Source organism: Podarcis tiliguerta (assembly GCF_965153285.1).
Source record: "Podarcis tiliguerta genome assembly, chromosome: 2".
Lineage (NCBI taxonomy): Eukaryota > Metazoa > Chordata > Lepidosauria > Squamata > Lacertidae > Podarcis > Podarcis tiliguerta.
Genome location: NC_139535.1, coordinates 12,030,775 through 12,050,943, shown reverse-complemented (window position 1 = coordinate 12,050,943; position 20,169 = coordinate 12,030,775). Strand labels below are relative to the sequence as shown.

At 49.0% G+C, this 20,169-nt stretch overlaps 2 protein-coding genes and 1 long non-coding RNA gene across 3 annotated transcripts in view; 2 read left to right on the top strand and 1 right to left on the bottom strand.

Annotated features, from left to right (window-relative positions):
- The window catches only part of LOC310670336 (carnitine O-acetyltransferase-like), a 35,826-nt gene extending 25,116 nt beyond the window's left edge, over positions 1 to 10,710 (top strand). Inside the window, exons 8-14 of the mRNA XM_083425530.1 lie at positions 1,126 to 1,226; positions 2,853 to 2,972; positions 5,223 to 5,345; positions 6,075 to 6,210; positions 7,409 to 7,471; positions 8,635 to 8,772; positions 10,190 to 10,710. Of these exons, the coding sequence (XP_083281656.1) occupies positions 1,126 to 1,226; positions 2,853 to 2,972; positions 5,223 to 5,345; positions 6,075 to 6,210; positions 7,409 to 7,471; positions 8,635 to 8,772; positions 10,190 to 10,417 (909 nt within the window). The 3' untranslated portion in view covers positions 10,418 to 10,710. The remainder of the gene's footprint in view (positions 1 to 1,125; positions 1,227 to 2,852; positions 2,973 to 5,222; positions 5,346 to 6,074; positions 6,211 to 7,408; positions 7,472 to 8,634; positions 8,773 to 10,189) is intronic.
- On the top strand, positions 7,800 to 8,467 carry LOC310671198. The gene is made up of 2 exons (XR_014507886.1): positions 7,800 to 7,872; positions 7,917 to 8,467. It is a non-coding gene; the product is annotated as an uncharacterized lncRNA (long non-coding RNA).
- Positions 10,711 to 13,110: 2,400 nt separating the features above from the next.
- Positions 13,111 to 18,668, bottom strand: LOC310670991 (thymosin beta-15A homolog). The gene is made up of 3 exons (XM_083426890.1): positions 18,548 to 18,668; positions 15,586 to 15,720; positions 13,111 to 13,550 (listed from the first exon to the last, which is right to left on the bottom strand). Exons 2-3 carry the CDS (start codon positions 15,683 to 15,685, stop codon positions 13,513 to 13,515), a joined length of 138 nt encoding a protein of 45 aa, XP_083283016.1. The 5' UTR covers positions 15,686 to 15,720; positions 18,548 to 18,668; the 3' UTR covers positions 13,111 to 13,512.
- Positions 18,669 to 20,169: the final 1,501 nt, after the last annotated feature.

Genomic DNA, 20,169 nt, shown 5'->3' with positions numbered 1-20,169 from the left:
TCTGATTGGCAAGTCCTAGGCTCTGTGGTTTAACCCACAGTGCCACCTGTGTCCCACTCTGATGAAAATAGGGACGTCCTATTCCATTATTATTATTATTATTATTATTATTATTACCCTGCCCATCTGACTGGGTTGCCCTCCTGTATGCACTTGGCTCTCTCCTGCAAAATACTCGGCAGTTTGGAGACACCCTAAGCAAAAGCTGTACTTAAATAAATGCAGAAGCAAGCAGCAAGCAGGAAAGAATTGGATCGTTGCTTTTGTGGTTCTTATGGGGAAACATAGCCAGTCAGATGCATGGCCAGAGTGGTTTGGTGTGAGGAAACCCAAGCCTTTTTAAAGGTGTACTATACCATTTCCGCTTGGTGTCATCACACTTATTTATTTAATACTTTTCTATCCTTCCATTAGGGTCGCGGGTGGCGCTGTGGGTTAAGACACAGAACTTAGGACGGGGTGAGCTCCCATTGCTCGGTCCCTGCTCCTGCCAAGCTAGCAGTTCGAAAGCACGTCAAAGTGCAAGTAGATAAATAGGTACCACTCTGGCGGGAAGGTAAACGGCGTTTCCGTGTGCTGCTCTGGTTCACCAGAAGCAGCTTAGTCATGCTGGCCACATGACCCGGAAGCTGCACGCCAGCTCCCTCGGCTGATAAAGCGAGATGAGCGCCGCAACCCCAGAGTCGTCTGGGACTGGACTGAACTGTCCGGGGTCCTTTACCTTTGCCTTTACCTATTCTTCATCCCAGGGGTGGGGAAACTTTTTCAGCCCTTGTAAGAAACCTTATCGAGACTGTGTGCTGAGGATGGGCAAGGCCAGGATCCAAAATAGGTGTTGACAATGTAGATATTAAAAATTGCCTGTTGTGACTCATTGAGCAAAGGAGAAACCTCTGGCCTTGCAGATGTTGTTGGACCCTGACTTTCATCAACCCCAAGCAGCAAGGCCAGTGGTCAGGGATGATGGGAATTGTAGTCCGGAAATATCCCAAGGGGGAAGAGGTTCCTCGCCTCTGTTTCAAGATGGAAGCTCTCGTAAGGCCTTTCTGTCTATCACACCCTCTCTCTCTCTGTCTTTTCTTTCCACATGTTTGCCTTCTCTTGCTCCCCACCCCATGCTCCCAGTTTATTGTGGGAGAAGATGGCTCCTGTGGGGTGCTTTATGAACAAGCCGTTGCTGAAGGACCACCAATCGCCACCATCATAGACCACGTCCTTGACTACTGGTAATGCCCTCACCAGCAGCGCGGAAGGGATGTGGGGCTCGTCAGATTCCGGTCCAGGAGAAGGTTTTGTGCAATGGTGGTACTGAGGAAGAGACAAGCATATTTCTGTTTTAAAAAATTGTTCTAAGGATGTTAGGTGCTCAAGCTCTCTTAAAAATTACTGTGAGGAAGTTTAGGAGCCTTAATACATAGCAGTCTTTGTCCATGGAGTTTTCTTGGCAGGGATACTGGAGTGGCTTGCCGGTTCCTCCTCCAGGTGGATCACGTTTGGTCAAAACTCTCCACTATGACCTGTCCGTCTTGGGTGGCCCTGCACGACATAGCTCATAGCTTCTCGGAGTTATTCAAGCCCCTTTGCCACGGCAAGGCAGTGATCCATGAAGGGGGATCACTGCCTATATAGCAGGAAGACAGGAGTGCCTGGCATGCTCTGGTCCATGGGGTCACGAAGAGTCGGACACAACTAAACAACAACAAAACAATATATAGCAGGAGTAGGGAGGTGCACTGCTAGAGATGTAAAGGTCTGGAAATAAAAACAGAAAAACTGGGGGAGATTGTTCAAGGGTGCTCAGAGGGCAGCTCTTGAGTTTCATATGAAAATGAATAAATATTGCGTGCCCAGCACTGGTTCCTCTTTTGTTGAGAGCTGCCCTGTGCAAGGGAAGGACTTCCTGTGTTTTTCAACACTGGGAGGCAGACGAAAGATGGGAGTTGGAACTTCCTGTTTTGAGAAATCCTTTTTAAAACTATTTTTTGTCCATTATGCAATGATCTGAGGAACTCACAGTGCTGGCTACATTTGAACATATTTCATATAGACACCAGTTTTGTGTGGATACCAGTCTGGATATTTGGAAGGTTTATAGTACCTTACATAATAATAATAATAATAATAATAATAATAATAATAATAATAATTAATAATTTTATTTATATCCCGCCCTCCCCAGCCGAAGCCGGGCTCAGGGCGGCTAACAACAATAAAACAGTACAAACAACACTCTAAAATCATTCATTATAAAATTTATTAATTCAAGCCACTGGCAACCATTGGGCCAGAGCTCTGCGAAGATTGCCGATGGAGGGAGTCAGGCTGTGCCCTGGCCAAAGGCCTGGTGGAACAGTTCTGTCTTGCAGGCCCTGCGGAAAGATGTCAAGTCCCGCAGGGCCCTGGTCTCTTGTGACAGAGTGTTCCACCAGATCGGAGCCACGGCCGAAAAAGCCCTGGCTCTAGTTGAGGCCAGCCTAACTTCTCTGTGGCCTGGGACCTTCAAGATGTTTTTATTTGAAGACCGTAAGTTTCTCTGTGGGGCATACCAGGAGAGGCGGTCCTGTAGGTACGAGGGTCCTAGGCCGTATAGGGCTTTAAAGGTTAAAACCAGCACCTTAAACCTGATCCTGTACTCCACCGGGAGCCGGTGCAGCTGAATTTAAGATGTTATTGACGGTGGTTGTATTCATAATGTGAACTCAGCTTCTCCTGGGATGCCGATGGGATCTGAAGTCCCAACAATATCAGGAGTTTGCCTCCCTTGCCACAGGAAGACAAACAAACATGGGTCTTTAACCCATCACTTTCTTTTTAATGCATTTTTTTCTGTCTCTTTCCTCCCCAAATGCCAGCAAAGATCCTGTCCCAGTCCGTGCCCCACTGATACCTCTGCAATTGCCCAAAAAACTCTACTTCTGTTTCACTCCAGAAATCAAACGTGACATCGAACATGCCAAACAGAACCTGGACATGTGAGTGTGTGTGTGTTTGAGAGTGGTGTCACAATCAGAGTGGGATTTGGGCAGAAGGAGGAGAACCACAGCCAAATTGGACACAATGCTGTGGTCTCGTTCTTGAGCATTTGCGTGGCAAGACCCCCCCCCCCAGTGAAATGAAGACACTGGACACATTATTTAAGGCTAATGGGCGTAAAAGGCCACAACTTTATTGATTACAGGAATTGAAAGGTATTGGCCTTAGGCATTGGCTCCTATCGACTACCCGGCATGGGGGCCGGGAAGGGTTAACCACAGCCGGGGGAGTCCTGCTGAAGTACGCCAACTAGGATCCCCCAGGTGTCACCGCTCGGGAGCGTGCCTTGGGCCCTCACCTCCCTAGGTTTCGGACAGGGCAACGCCCCCCGGAGTCCTCTACCGGACTACCCTTTTCCTTGGGGAAGGTGATGCCGCTTCCTTCCCCCCTTCATTTGCATAACAATTACCCCTGCCAATGCCTAACCGCCTGGAACAGCTGGAACGGGAAAAGAGGGCGGTCCCTGGGCGCGCCGGCCTTAAATGCGCTAGGCCACGCCTCCCCAGCCCGCCGATTGGCTGGCTGGGTTGGAGGCGTGCCCGAGGATTCCCCTGTTCTCGTGGGGGCTAAGAGCCAGCCCCCGTGTGCGTGGGAGGGGGTGGGCCCGCAACCCCACCTCCTCTCCAGCTCGGAAGTGGCTTTCCCAATGTGAAAACCGGGTCCATCTTGCTCCTTGCGCTGGGTTTTCATTCAGAGCTCCCTGCCACAGCTCAGGGAAGAAGAACACAGTGATTCTTGTTTCTCCCCATTAAGCCTTGTCTCTCAGCTTCCGAGTTGCAGAGACCTGGCTGTCGCAAGGGGAGCAGAGTGTTCTTTTGCACCAAACAGATGTTTTTTAGGGGCAGGTTGAGATGAGGTTAAGCCGGAGCGAGGGAGGCTGGCGCTGTACAATGTGTCCCTCTGTTTGCTATCCGCCACCTCCATTTGCATATGAAAGGGAAGCTGCAAACTTACCAGAGATGTGCAACAGAGGCCTCTTAGGAACACAGGAAGCAGCCCTCTTCCACGACAACAGAAGAATCCACGGCTGGATTAGGCCAAAGGCCTATCTAGTCTGCCATCCTGTTTTGAAAGGCACCAAACGAATGCCCATGGGAAGCCCACAAGCAGCAGCTGAGCGCAACAGTCCTGTGTTTTCCAGTATTCAGAAGGTGGTTTATCATAGCCTAAGACCTCCGGGTATAGGGCAGTATATAAATTAAATAAAAAAAAATCATGGCTATAATAATAATTTATTATTTATACCTCGCCCATCTGGCTGAGTTTTCCCAGCCACTCTGGGCGGCTTCCAATCGAGTGTTAAAAACAATACAGCATTAAATATTAAAAACTTCTCTAAACAGGGCTTCCTTCAGATGTCTTTTAAAGATAGGATAGCTACTTATTTCCTTCACATCTGAAGTTTTCTCTTTGACATCTGGTGGGAGGGCGTTCCACAGGGCGGGCACCACTACCGAGAAGGCCCTCTGTCTGGTTCCCTGTAACCTCACCTCGCAATGAGGGAGATAGCCTTACCCTCCATGAATTTGTCTGATCCTCTTTCCAAGCCATCAAACTTGGCCATCGCTGCCTTTTGTGGGAGCGACTACCATCGTTTAACTATGTGCGGTGTAAAAAAAGTATTTTCTCCCCCCCCCCCCGCCCCGAATCTTCCCACGTTCAGCTTCCTCGGATATCTCCAAGTTCTAATGTTATGAGAAGGGGGCAAAAAACATCTTCCTATCGACATCTCCCCTCCCTCCCCACCCCGCTTACTTGCCTCTCCCTCACAAAAAATTCACACATACGCTTTGATCATTTGGGGTCATTCCCATGTCTGATTGTTGTCCATCTAGTCTACCAGCATTGTGTTGTCTGGATAGCAGTGGCTCTCAGGGTCTTGGGCTGCTATAGGCAAAACCTGGTCCCAAAGGGTTCAGAGCTTTGAAGTTTCGTACCAGAAACCCTTTTGGTTCTGGGTGCAGAAACAGCACAACTGATGCAGAATTCTAGTGGCGGAATTTTGCACTGGGTGAAGATTCTACCATGCTGCACTGTGGCATTTAAGCTGGCCTTGGAAGATGGTAGGATAAGGTACATAGTTTCTGGCATAGCAAGGAGGGGGGGTGGTCAGGCAGGCAGGCAGGCTGTAAGTTGCAGCTGAGGGTTGTTGTCTAATTAGTCTGCCTCCCTTTTCTCTTTTATCACAGACTCATCACTGACCTGGACATCAGCTGTTTCACTTACTGCGGGTTTGGCAAGGAGCTTCTCAAACGCCTTAGGCTGAGCCCAGACTCTGTCCTGCAGGTGGCACTGCAGCTAGCCTATTACAGGTGAGGTGACTGCCTTGACAGGTAAAGGTACAGGGACCCCTGACCATTAGGCCCAGTCGTGGCCGACTCTGGGGTTGCGGCGCTCATCTCGCTTTATTGGCCGAGGGAGCCGGCCTACAGCTTCCGGGTCATGTGGCCAGTATGACTAAGCCGCTTCTGGCGAACCAGAGCAGCACACGGAAACGCTGTTTACCTTCCCACTGGAGTGGTACCTATTTATCTACTTGCACTTTGACATGCTTTTGAACTGCTAGGTTGGAGGAGCAGGGACCGAGCAACGGGAGCTCACCCCATTGCGGGGATTCAAACCGCCGACCTTCTGATCGGCAAGGCCTAGGCTCTGTGGTTTAACCCACAGCGCCACCCGTGTCCCTTGACAGGTAGAATTATAGAATTGTAGAGCTGGAAAGGGACCCTTGAGGTTCCTCTAGTCCCAACTAGCTGTCTCAAACGGGGATCAATCCTGCAATCTTGGCGTGATCAGCACCACGCTCAGACCGACTTGCGCTATCCAGGAGTGAAGCCGGCTTTAGGGAATGTTAAATGGAAGGTGCTGTCCTGTTTTTTCCCAGGAAGAGGTGCAAGTTGGCATCAGACCAGTTAAGGCTAGACGGAAGAATGTGCTTTTGTATATGCGGAATTGCTCATCTGAGGAAGGGCAGGTTGTGTGCATTGCGCAGAAGGGCTGTGTGTTTGTGTCATTGTGCCTGACTGCTGTGCCTTCCTTAGGGCACATGGGGAGCTGTGCGCAACCGCCGAGTCTGCCTCTCTCCGTCGCTTTCATCGCGGCCGGACGGAGACCATTCGCTCCACTACCTCTGCCGCGCTGGCCTTTGTCCGAGCTATGGCTGATGACGACTGTCAGGTATCCAGCCCCTGTTTCCTAAGGAGGCTTGAAAGGACAAGAGTGGAACCACAGTAACTTTGGATATGATGAATTGCAGCTAGAGTCAGTGGCGTAGCGTGGGGGGTGCAGGGGGGGCCGGCCGCACCGGGCGCAACATCTGGGGGGGGGCGCTCGCACTCGCAGCTCTCTGCCCCTACCTGGCTCACTCACTCACTCTCAGTTAGGGGGCACAAATTACTTGCCTTGCCCCGGGTGCTGACAACCCACGCTACGCCACTGGCTAGAGTGTTGAACCAGGACCTGGGAGACTAGGCCACACTCAAACCATTCATTTCAAGCCCTATTATATAACACATCATCAATGGCCATGGCTTCCGGCCCTCTCAGAGAGAGAACCAATGGGAAGTGTAGTTTGCTAAGGGTGATGAGAGTTGTTAGGAGACCCCTCTTCCCCTGACAGAGCTACAATTCCCAGAGTTCCCTGCAAAGAGAGATGGATTGTCAGGTGATTCCACTGCCTTGAATTTGGGGAGCGGGGGTAGCTTGGAAAGAGGGCATTCTCCGTGGCAGACCCTAAGTTGTGGAATCCCCCCCCCCCAAGAGGTGCATCTGACACCTTCATTATGTAATAATAATAATAAATAAAATAAAAAAATAATATCATGTGTCCTCTCTAGGCAGCCTCGCAACAAAATATAGAAACACAGTAAAAACCATACACAGTTTTGCAAAAAGACGCCATTCTTCACCCCTGACCTTTGACCTTGGTATATTCAACTAAATTTTATACAGAGTAGACGTATTCAAATGAATGGACCTAACTTAGTTATATTCAATAATTTCAGGGTGGGTCTGCTCTGAGTATAACCTAGTAATAAATACAGTGGTACCTCGGGTTACAGACGCTTCAGGTTACAGACTCTGCTAACCCAGAAATATTACCTCAGGTTAAGAACTTTGCTTCAGGATGAGAACAGAAATAGCGGAGCGGCTGCAGCGGGAGGCCCCATTAGCTAAAGTGGTACCTCAGGTTAAGAACAGTTTCAGGTTAAGAACGGACCTCCAGAACGAATTAAGTTCTTAACCTGAGGTACCATTGTAATGATAATGTCAATAGGCAAATACCACCTATTATTATTATTATTATTTGTGTGAGAGAGACTTGGAACTTCCTGCCCTCCATCTGTAATCCATTTCCTCCTCTCCTGCACACTAGGCTCCGGAAAGATTGTCTTTGCTGAAGAAAGCAGTCGAGGTTCACAGCACCCTCACAGAGCAGGTAACAAAATCCCCTGTACAGGAGTCGCTTGGTTGCATAAAGAATAGACACAGGAAGCACTTACTGTCTACTTTTACAGCTCACTTTGAATGACTAATTTCCCCTCTCTGCTTTTCTCCTGACCCTTTCCTTCTTTTTGTGCAACTTGTATTTTTATTTAGCCTGCAAGACTGTCACCATGCATGCTCTCTCTTTCTCTGCCTAAATGATGTGAGCGGCAGTTGGATACACAAATTGTCTGAAAAACAAGATTAAAAAATGTAACCAACAAACAAGGGACTCAGTGAGGAGTTCTGCAGGACTTGTGTCTTCCTGTTCGTAGCGAATGGGAAGCTCATTGTTGGAAATTCTGCTACAAGACAAAATGGCAGCAGGATTCTTTCTTTAAAAACACATAAAGTGTGTTTCTTGTTGGGAACTAATCTAATTTAGTTGGGAACTAAAGTGTGTTTCTTGTTGGGAACTAATCTGGCGCTGAGTGAAAGAAGGCCTGATTTTGTGTGTGTTAAAAAAGAAAAGAAAACCCTGTTACATGTAGGCCCGAGCCCTGAGGAACTGCAGGTGACAATTAGGGCGTAATTAGATGAAACAGTCCATCTTTGACTGGATCCCTTCTTACAGTATTTGAAAAGAACAAAAAGGTTTGGTGGGGGGGAGCAAGGGGGAAAGGAATTCAGACTCAGCTCCACAGTGCTACAGGAAGTGCGTTTAAATGATTTTGCCTGTGCTGTTTTTCTGATTTGATTTCTTCTCCGCACCCTTTCCAAAAGATTGTAGGTTGTGAATCTCCAACTGTGACATCTTAGATATATTTAAAGCTCCTCTTGACACCCTGTGATGAGATGGTGGTGGTTACAGGAGAAGCTGTTTTTAGGTGGGTGGAACAAACAGCACAATAGCAGCCCGTAGTGACAGAGCACAAGTATTGCAACACTAAGGAAAGTGCGGAGGAAAACCATGGTTTGCCCAGTCCTGAGTCCAGGCTCCTTTTTAAAGCTGTAGAAATATAACTGTACACCATTTTGGATAAGCAAGCTCACCATTCCTTCTCTAGCTGCGTCCGGAACGCATGCAAGCTTTGGGGGTGCCTTGGAACAGCGGCGTCACGAAGTCTGCTTCCCATAGAGCAGTGAGAAACCCTCTGTCCTCTGATTCTCTTGCAGGCTCTGGCTGGGCAAGGCATCGACCGCCATTTGCTGGGAATGAAGCTGGAGGCCATTGCCGATGGCTTCCGGGTGCCGGAGCTTTTCATGGACACTTCCTACGCTGTGGCGTCTCACTGGAAACTCTCCACGGGACAGGTAGAGCCTGCTAGGCCTCCACATTCCTGTGTAGCTCAAGCTCAGCGTCCTTTACGTCTTCCGTTCATCCTCTCTAAGTCCCTAGTTATATGTCCCAATGACATTTATTTATAAAATTGTGTACAGCAATTTCCTTTTAAAAAAATTTAAGTGGTATATATTCACCATTGGTCAACAGTCCAGTGTTTCCCAGACTTGGGTCTCCAGCTATTTTTGGACTACAGTTCCCATCATTCCTGACCGCTGGTCCTGCTAGCTAGGGGTGATGGGAGTTGTAGTCCAAAAACAGCTGGAGGCCCAAGTTTGGGAAACACTGGTCTACACTGACTGGCAGGGGCCCTCCAAGGATTCAAACTGGGCTCTGTCCCAACCCTACCCAGAGAGGCTAAGGATTCAACCTGGGACCTTTTGCATGAAAAATATGTGTCATACCACGGAGCCGTGGCCCTTGTGTTGTGACTTTTCAAGAGCCTCCTCACATGTGAACCTCCTTGGTTGCCAAGGCCTTCTGGAAAAAATCTGCTCTGGGTTTCATTCTTAGAATCTGTGGGTGTGCGGAGCAGGGCCTTGCCGGTGGTGGCACCATGATTGGAGACCTGACAAGCAACATCCCTTAAAAAAAACCCCACCCCAATTCTTATTACAATTTAGTCATACCTTTTCCTTATGGAGCTCGAGGCAACATTTAAGATTCTCTTCCCTTATTCTAACCAATATTGTGAAGAAGGTCCAGTTGAGAGGAAGTGGTCAAACATCACTAGTCAGCTTCATGGCTGAGTGAGAATTTGAATCTGGTGCTCCTCCGACCCAAGACTTTTCCTGCACCAAGTGAAAAAAAATCAGACAGACTTATGAATTGGTGTGTTGCTATTGAGGCTGGTGCTTACTGGTGAAGACCTTTGTTTGTTTTACTTCCTTTGTGGTTTGTGGAATATTGTTGTTTATGTCATTCCTCGGTCCAGTATACCTGAAGGAACCTCTCCACCCCCATCGTTCTGCCCGGACACTGAGGTCCAGTGCCGAGGGCCTCCTGGCGGTTCCCTCACTGAGAGAAGCCAAGTTACAGGGAACCAGGCAGAGGGCCTTCTCGGTAGTGGCACCCGCCCTGTGGAACGCCCTCCCACCAGATGTCAAAGAGAAAAACAACTACCAGTCCTTTAGAAGACATCTGAAGGCAGCCCTGTTTAGGGAAGCTTTTAATGTTGAATAGGTTATTGTATTTTAATGTTCTGTTGGAAGCCGCCCAGAGTGGCTGGGGAAACCCAGCCAGATGGTCGGGGTATAAATAATAAATTGTTATTATTACTGTTATTACTATTATTATCTTAATGTGGAAAAACAGCCAATACTTTAAAGAGAAAGAAGTAACAAGGGATGGTGATGATCTGCTGATCGCATTTTATTTTTCCTCCCTCAGGTAGCTGCCCGCACGGATTGTGTGATGTGCTATGGGCCGCTGGTCCCCGACGGCTATGCTGTCTGCTACAACCCTCTGCCTACCCATGTTAACTTTGCTGTTACTGCCTTCAATTGTTGCCAGGAGACCAATGCTGAGCATCTGGCTGGTAGCATCCAGAAGGCCCTGGATGATGTGGGAGCTTTGCTGGGGAACTGGGGAGTTGGGAGCGATCAAAGGCAAGCTTGAGAAGACGCTCCATACCTCGACGCTTCCTCACCTTGGACCCGAGAGAAGATCCTCTCAGCCTCAGGCCAACGCTTACTACCCATAATTCCAAACACCTCAGGCCAAAAACCTGTGCTCTACCACCCCTTTGTGCCAAAGCTTGTTCTCCTCTAGCCTTTCCTTATCCAGAATTCCCTTTGTATCACTCCAGAGGGGGGGAAACAGCTTTCTTTTTTTCTACACAGTCTTAATTCGAAGCCAAATCTAATTTATTTCCACGTGGAATAATGAAATAAATGGTTCTTTCAGGAAAATGCTTGTCTTTCATGTTTGGGGAGGAATGAAAAAGAACATGGCGGACACACATGCATGGTGCGGTTCAGCAGAGTTGAAGAAACAGATCTGTAGGATCACAGGGCAAGTCCCTCCTCTCTGGGCCTGTTTTCCTATCTCTGTAACGGGATCATGGCCCGGGATTTCTCAAGGGGAAAGTGTATCCTCAAAGGATGCTTATTGCCACGCAAGTCGTCTGAACACATTTTGTATCTCCGTCTTCTCGAAATATGACAGAGCGTGTTGTGGTTTCTCCAGCCGCCATGCTGACAGTAATTCTTCACAGCTTCTTAACGGGCAGTTTTTCTTCAAGCAAGTTCTTGTGCCATCTCTCTCTTTAGCAAGAGTTAACCAGCAAGTTTCACAAAGGTGGTGCAACTCTTGAGCAACCCCCCAATTCCTCTCCTCAGAGCTCAAATTTCTAGAGCGGTTTAATACGCAAGTCTCTCTTTATAGCGAATTCTAGGAATTGTATCTGCGGGAGGGCAATAGGTGGTCTCCTAACCATTTTCAGCACCCTTCGCAAACCCAAGGCTGTTTAATGTGCTATGACTCTTTTAAAAAGGGATAGTGCAAATGTGGCCTATGTGTCATAAGTGGATTACAGTGGTACCTCAGGTTACAGACGCTTCGAGTTACAAACTACGCTAACCAGGAAGTGGTTGCTTCAGGTTAAGAACCTTGCCCCAGGAAAAGAACGGATATTGCGTGCTAGCGGCGCAGTGGCAGGAGGCCCCATTAGCGAAAGTGTGCCTCAGGTTAAGAACAGTTTCAGCTTAAGAACGGACCTCTGGAACGAATTAAGTACTTAACCCGAGGTACCACTCTATAGGATTAAAGGGACGCGGGTGGTGCTGTGGTCTACATCACTGAGCCTCTTGGGCTTGCCGATCAGGTCGGCGGTTCGAATCCCCATGACTGAGCGAGCTCCCGTTGCTCTGTCCTAGCTCCTGCCAACCTAGCAGTTCGAAAGCACGCCAGTGGCAGGAAGGTGAATGGCATTTCCGTGCACTCTGGTTTCCATCACGGTGTCCCGTTGCGCTAGAAGCAGTCTAGCCATGCTGCCACATGACCCAGAAGGCTGTCTGTGGACTAACGCCGGTTCCCTCGGCCTGAAAGCGAGATGAGTGCCACAGCCTGAGTCGCCTTTGACTGGAATTAACCATCCAAGGGTCCTTTACCTTTTTCTTTCTTTACCTTATAGGATTATACTTTAATCCTGATTAGGAATGGGGACAAACATGCCCCAAGCATTCTGTTTGTAGCCGTTTTGCTGTCTTACTGCAACTTCACACATCACAGCAAAAGGCAGATTTCCGTGTCTCCAAAGCAAGTCAAAAATACCTATTATAAACTTTTTTTTGCACGTTTCAATAGCTTCTCCCCACCTTTATTTTTAATTGTTCTTAACACGATGTAAGGCATGGCGCATATTCTGTGGTGAGGATGCACTCATCCAGGGGTGAACATGCATGGGTAAAAACAGATCAGTGTACAGTGATCAAATTTTATTTATTTGTTTATTTCCTGCCTTTTCACCTGATGAGACACAAGTGTGGGGCAGCCCACAGTCATCATTCAAATGTTACAAGCCATGCATAGTCGGCCTGCAATAAAAATGCAAAAATCCGCCATTGTTGTAACATATGAAGCACTGCAATGAAAGAATTTCAAGTGGATTGGTGACATCTTCCTTCAAAATTATAGGGCTTTGTATGCCAGCTTCAATGTTTCCTTCATTTGGTTTTTACTTTCAGTATAAACAGGACTGTTTTCGTACCCAATCACGCACTCTCTCTCACACACACACCCCTTTTAATTCTTCTCTAAGAGGTGGAGGAAAAAGGAAAACCGGGACATTCTGGGATCAAATTAGAAACCAAGATGGCTTCTGTAATTCCAGGACTGTCCCTGGAAAACCGGGAGACTTTTGAGGATATGCAATCCACAAGGGAGCGATGCGGGTGGCGCTGTGGGTTAAACCACAGAGCCTAGGACTTGCTGATCAGAAGGTCGGCGGTTCAAATCCCTGCGATGGGGTGAGCTCCCTTTGCTCCGTCCCTGCTCCTGCGAACCTAGCAGTTCGAAAGCATGTCAAAGTGAAAGTAGATCAATAGGTACCGCTCTGGCGGGAAGGTAAACAGCGTTTCCGTGTGCTGCTCCGGTTCGCCAGAAGCGGCTTAGTTATGCTGGCCACATGACCCGGAAGCTGTCTGCGGACAAACACTGGTTCCCTCGGCCAATAAAGCGAGATGAGCGCCGCAACCCCAGAGTCGGCCACGACTGGACCTAATGGTCAGGGGTGCCTTTATATTTAATCCACAAGGGAGGAAGCAGCAACAGGTCTCCACAGTTCTGACAAAGACACAAAAGACAACCTAGAAGGAGTTCATGTTCGTTTATTTTTCACAGGTATTTCTCCATTTCATTTGTAGGAAAAACAAATTGAGGAAAGCTGCTGAAAGAGGTTTGAGGCAGTGGCACTTTGTGGAGCTGCTGCGTGTGGGAAGAGGAAGGAGAGGGGTTTGCGGGGGGGGGGGGCTGTGAGCCCCAGAACTCTTTTCTTTCTTGGCATCCTTTGCCCACCCCTTTGGCAGCCCCAAAACAGGAAGCGGCCCAGGAAGAAATGGGGAGGGGGCAGGTCTTCAAGGCCCGCCGAAGCAGCTAAAGAGGAGGTTGCGTTGCTCAATATACACAACAGACATCATCATATTACAAAAACACCTCACTCAATTAAAAAAAGGGAGGAGGAACGTGGATGTTTCCATGCGGAGAGGCCTTCTCTATGAGCACTTCGCAGATTCCTTCTCCTGTTCGATGGCTGAAAGAGAAGGAGGAACTATTAGTGCTCCGGCAAGTGTTAAACATTACCCAGGCGTGTTTTGCGACTGGAACGGGCCCAATTGCGACCACGTGGAGATCCCTTAAGAGGCTGTGAGCTTCATGACTGAGTGGGGACTTGAACCCTGATCTCCCACTCGATAACCACTGCACCACACGGGCTTCCTAGAGTACTCCTGCTATGGGGCAGCTTTGTTAAGTACCGTATTTTTTGCTCTATAAGACTCACTTTTTCCCTCCTAAAAAGTAAGGGGAAATGTGTGTGCGTCTTATGGAGCGAATGCAGGCTGCGCAGCTATCCCAGAAGCCAGAACAGCAAGAGGGATCACTGATTTCGCTGCACAGTGATCCCTCTTGTTGTTCTGGCTTCTGAGATTCAGAGTATTTTTTTCTTGTTTTCCTCCTCCAAAAACTAGGTGTATCTTATGGTCTGGTGCGTCTTATAGAGCAAAAAATAGGGTATGTAAATAAATACGGTTCGGCGATTTTTTTCTTTAAATTATAAAGCAGTACGGAAGTGAAATGAATAATAATAATGAAACTCCTCTAGGCAGGGAAAATGGCACCGAGACATTGGGGCGACCGTAAACTAGATTATTAACCTTGATAATAATTTTTATTAGTTTTCAATCAATATAATGCCAAATTATAATACAATTAATAATACCAATCACTGAGATGCCAAATTATACAATTTAGGTGCCTCCACCACATGCTAGTATTAATATTTGATATTTTCTTTGTGTCTGCATTCCAAAATCTTATTAATTTCAGTTATGCTCCAGTCGAAATACCAATCCCTTTTATCGCAACTGCAGTTTATATACCTGTTTTTCTAACAATGATATGAACGGATTGCTTATAGATGTAGACTTTGGAGAAATATATTGACATTTGGTACAAGCTTATACAGCATATAGCATGTTACTAATAATCATGTATGTATTAGGACAATATTATATAATAATGTATTGAAATGTAACCGATTCTACGCATTGGATTATACCATGGGTAGGCAAACTAAGGCCCAGGGGCCGGACCCGGCCCAATTGCCTTCTAAATCCAGCCCGCGGACAGACCGGGAATCAGCGTATTGTTACATGAGTAGAATGTGCCCTTTTATTTGGGTTATTTGTGGGGCCTGCCTGGTGTTTTTACATGAGTAGAATGTGTGCTATTATTTAAAATGCATCTCTGGGCTATTTGTGGGGCATAGGAATTCGTTCATATAATTTTTTCCCCAAAATACAGTATAGTCCGGCCCCCCACCAAGGTCTGAGGGACAGTGGACCGGCCCCCTGCTGAAAAAGTCTGCTGACCCCTGGATTATACTATACCTGAAATTCTTTTTTAAAAATACTACTACTAATAAAAAGTGGGTCTTTGGGGGCATGGAGGCCTCACTCAGCCAGCCAGCAGAGTGCAAAAACTCTTTTTCAGGTGGGGCCCTGAGATGCCCAGACATGCTCAGCTCCTCCTCAGCAGCCAGATTCCTGTCGGATGATGTCGACAGAAAGCAGCAGCCCCTCTGCTGCCACAGGATACTCCACCTTCCTTACCAGGAACCAGAAGTAGAGGAAAGAGGAATCCAGTTTTATCTGGAGTGCCAATCCCAGGGGTGGGGCCGCTGAAGGCAGAACAAGCCTGGCCAGGGGTCAGGCAGTCAAGGCGCTTCTGTGGGACTCCCAAGCAGCGCCAGTCTGCCCTGGGCTTTCCCAGCAGCACCAGACTCCGGTCAGACCCTGTTCAGTATTGCCTACACTCTCCGTGGTTTCAGGCAGGGACATCTCTTGCCCACCCCCCGGAGATGCCAGTGAACTGGGCGAGCTGCGTGGGCCCTTGCTTGAAGCTGCAACCAGCTGCCCCGCCAAGCCGTGGGTCACGTTTGCCCTTCCCCAAGTTGCAGAGCTTCCGCCTGCAAACTGATTGTTAGTTTCTTTTTTTCCTCCTGGCTGGAGGGAAACCGAAGTCCCAGTTACGCCCGCAGGGAACGCTCCGTCCCAGGAAACACTTACTCTCCTGCGAAGGAAGCGTGTTCTTCTCCTCCGTGTTGGTTTTCTTGAGCTTCTTCTTATCAAACTTCTCCACTTCGGAGAGGTCGGGTTTGTCACACATCTTGGCCACAAGGAAGCGAGACGACGACTTGAGAACTGCAAGAAAGCACAGACACTTCTGTTAAGGGGTGGGGTGGGCGGGAGAGGCAGCACCCAAACGGCAGAGAGAAAGGCACCCCCCCCCACACACACTTAAAAACTAGGCTTTATTTCAATCGGGTCAAAGGCTTGGGCAGGGGTAGGCAAACTAAGGCCTGGGGGCCGGATCCAGCCCAATTGCCTTCTAAATCCAGCCCGCAGACGGTCTGGGAATCAGAGTGGTTTTACATGAGTAGAATGTGTCCTTTTATTTAAAATGCAGCTCTGGGTTATTTGTGGGGCCTGCCTGGTGTTTTTACATGAGTAGAATATGTGCCTTTAAAGTGGTACCTCAGGTTAAGAACTTAATTTATTCCAGAGGTCCGTTCTTAACCTGAAACTGTTCTTAACCTGAAGCACCACTTTAGCTAATGGGGCCTCCCGCTGCCGCCGCACAATTTCTGTTCTCATCTTGAAGCAAAGCCTGAGGTACTATTTCTGGGTTAGCGGAGTCTGTAACCTGAAGCGTATGTAACCTGAAGCGTATGTAACCCGAGGTACCACTGTATTTAAAATGCATCTCTGGGTTATTTGTGGGGCATAGGAATTTGTTCATTTTTTCTTTTCAAAATCTAGTCTGGGCCCCCCACAAGGTCTGAGGGACAGTGGACCGGCCCCCTGCTGAAAAAGTTTGCTGACCCTTGGGCTTGGCACCCCCCATTTAGAAAAGACATGCACAAGTGCACACAAACACCCGGCACATTTGTTCTTAAAGGGCATAAAACGTCCAACATAATTTGAAATCATAGAATTGTAGAGTTGGAAGAGTCCAACTCCTCACAGTCCACAAATCTCAACTAGATCGTACAGATGACCATCCAACCTCTGCTTAAAAACCTCCAAGGAGGCAGAGCCCAAGGGAGTCCGTTCCACTGTCAAGCAACTCTTGCTGTCAGATAGTTCTTCCTGATGTTTAGGAATCTCCTTTCATGGAGCCTGGAGCCATGGCTTCGAGTCCTACCTTCCAGAGCAGGAGAAAACAAGCTTGTTCCCTCTTCCACATGACAGCCCTTGAGATATTTGAAGATGGGTGTCCTATCTCCTCTCAATCTCCCCTTCTACCCTCAGGCTAAACTGCTCCTTCAACTGTTCCTCACTTGATCATCTTGGTTGCCCTCCTCTGCACATGTTCCAGCTTGTCAACATCCCTTTAAAATTGTGGTGCCCAGAACTGGACACAGCATTCCAGGTGTGGCCTGACCAAGGCAGAATAGAGGGGCACTATTACTTCCCCTGATCTGGAAATTATATTTCTGTTGATGCAGCCTAGAATAGCATTCACTTTTTTTGCTGCTGCATCACACTGCTGACACACGTTAAGCTTGTGGTCTGCTAAAACCCTAGATCCTTTTCATGCGTACTGTAAAGTGTGTGTCCCCATCTTATATTGGTGCAGCTGGTTTTTTGCCAGCCACAGTGTAAGGCGGGGAGGCTGCAGCTGGTCCACAAAGCCCCTATATTGAATAGCCTTGTGCCCTTGTTGCTCCGGCGGGAGCCTTGCACAAAATGTTTTTTATTTGCTGTTTTTCATTCAAAGGAATCCCAAAGTGGCTTACAAATAACCAGCATGATAAAACACAATAGAACGTATGTGATGAACAAATTGATACAGCATTTATAATCTATAAAGCAATGTTAGAATTAATTAAGACTAAGTACTGTTAAGTCAATACACGCACTCTCCATGCCCCTATGACTCATATTTCGTTCTATTGAGCTCGATAAAATACACATAAACTCTATGCCCTGCCAAGGTAGCAACTCCCTTTTGAAGGAGGGGCAGCGCAGATGAAATCAAACACCCACAAAGGCAAACAGAGTCTCTCCCCCCTCAGTTTTTTTCCACTGGAAACGGCTCTCTTTTTCCTGCTCTGGAGGGCAGGACTCGAACCAAGGGCTTCAAGTGACAAGAAAGGACATCAGAACTTTCTGACAGTAAGAGCTGTTTGCTAGTGGAACAGACTCTCTGGGAGGGTGTAAACCTCTCCTAGGAGGTTTCAAAGCAGAGTTGTGCGGCCACCTGTCATGGATGCTTTAGTTGCGATACCTGCATTGCAGGGGGTTGGACTAGATGACCCCTGGGTCCCTTCCAACCCTATGATTCTGTGAAGGCTCCTAGGTCTGGAGGGTGGGGCAAGGCAGGTGGAAAAAGCCATTATGTACTGTGCAACACAATATCTCTCCCCTTACTATTGACATAGTTAAGTCATCGTACTATTACAAGCGTTATCAGGCAGGAAGCAACATACTGGAGATTTTTTTTCTCAAGAAAACCTATTGTTCAAGGTGCATGTTGTTCGAAAGTTCTGCACCGTTCCTCCTCCCTGGCTGCTCCCGTTGCCCGACAGCTGATGCGAGTCAGTTTGGTCGTCTGAACGCGAGCTCGGGTTTCTCTCCCTCCAAACAGCAGCACAAGTGTTCGATGGCCCCCCAAACCATCGTTTACCGCGATGTGATCCCAACCCAAACTGCAAAACAGGCATGCACCGAATTCGCCGGACACACCCACAGGATTCTGCAAGTCACAGGAGCAAGGGAAATGCTTAATCCCCCGTGCATCCAGGTCCACGTCGGCCAAGCATTTCGGAAGCATGTGCAAGCCCCGCTCCCTCACCATAAGGCGCCCGCCCCAAGGGATCCCACCCAGCGCCGCGCCCAGGGAGATCAAAGCAAGCAGCGCCCCCTCCCCGGGCTTTGCAACCCCCCCGCCACGCGCCCCTCGACGGCACAGCCCCACAGCCCCGGACGCAAAGCTCCGGCCACCGCCCCTCTTTCTCTGCGCTACCTTCAACTGTCTGCAGCCCTCGAACTGATCCGCACCGCGCTCTCCGAAGGCAACGTGTCCGGGGAGGCCTTTTATAGCTGGCGTCGAGCCGCGCGGCACGCCGGGAAGTGTAGTCCCCTCGCCTGGCTGGGCTGCGGCGGCCGCGGCGGAGAAAACTACGCGCCCCAGGGCTGGACGGGGCGGGCCCGCCTCCCCGCCCCCGCTCCTCGGGAGGGGATGCCCGAGCGAGCAGAGGCAGCACGTGGACGCCGGAAAGCGGGGCTGATAAGGCAGGTGGACCAACCCTAGTGCTGAAAGGGGACACCAGGAGTCATCTAGTCCAACCCCCCCCCCCAGCAAGGCAGGAATTTCAAAGTATCCAATGAGAAACCTTCCCTCGGAAGGCTTTGCCTTCCAAGGGGATCTCGCCTTGCAGCCCCTGCCAACCCACTCTAGGTCCAGTAGCGAGGATGTGGCGCCCCTCTGTCGCCCCCCCCCCCAATGTGCCAGCAGGAAATCACCCCGACGGCTCGATGCGCGCTGTCGTGCATGGTGCCCCCGGGCAACGGAATATTGACAACGCCTCTCCCGCCCGGGAAAGTCGTCTTTGCCCAGACACGCGAACTGTTCCAGGCAGCCCCCGATGCGTGTCCTCTGACTGATCCCTCTCCGCCGCCAAATGGATTGTCATCTGATCGAAATGACAGCACGGCTGAGCTTTCCCGTAACCTTGCTTGGTTCCTCGACCCTGCCACACTTACTCGAAAGTAAGCCCCAAGTGACCACTGAGTAAACAGGACATGTTTGTCCGTGCTGTTAGCGCCCCACCTGCATTGATTCGTTGTTGCAGTAATTCTTACAACAGCCTTGCGAGGCTGGCCAGTCTCGACGGCTGGTGTTCTTCCCAGCAACACCTGTCCGATGTCTGCTTGGCCCCAGCCAACGGATCGATTAATTTTTAGGGTGGGATAGATGGGCAAGTTTTGAAATTGTGACACGGGGGCCCATTTCTGACTGCCAGGTACAGTGGTACCTTGGGTTACAGACGCTTCAGGTTACATACGCTTCAGGTTACAGACTGTTAACCCAGAAATAGTACCTCAGGTTAAGAACTTTGCTTCAGGATGAGAATAGAAATCGTGCGGCGGCGGCAGGAGGCCCCATTAGCTAAAGTGGTGCTTCAGGTTAAGAACAGTTTCAGGTTAAGAACGGACCTTCAGAATGAATTATGTACTTAACCCAAGGTAAGGTAAAGGGACCCCTGACCATTAGGTCCAGTTGTGACAAACTCTGGGGTTGCGGCGCTCATCTTGCTTTATTGGCCGAGGGAGTCGGCGTACAGCTTCCGGGCCATGTGGCCAGCATGACTAAGCCGCTTCTGGCGAACCAGAGCAGCGCATGGAAACGCTGTTTACCTTCCCGCCGGAGCAGTACCTATTTATCTACTTGCACTTTTGATGTGCTTTCGAACTGCTAGGCTGGCAGGAGCAGGGACCGAACAACGGGAGCTCACCCCATCGCGGGGATTCGAACCGCCGACCTTCTGATCAGCAAGTCCTAGGCTCTGTGGTTTAACCCACAGCGCCACCCGCGTCCCTCCAGCATATTTAAAAACATTAAAAAAAATAAAAACTCCACTGCTG

Coding starts and splice junctions, on each gene's coding strand:
- LOC310670991 (XM_083426890.1), bottom strand. CDS start 15,685: ATGTGTGACAAACCCGACCTCTCCGAAGTGGAGAAGTTTGATAAGAAG. Junction 13,551..15,585: donor CACGCTTCCTTCGCAGGAGA/GTAAGTGTTTCC, acceptor CTTCTCTTTCAG/CCATCGAACAGGAGAAGGAA.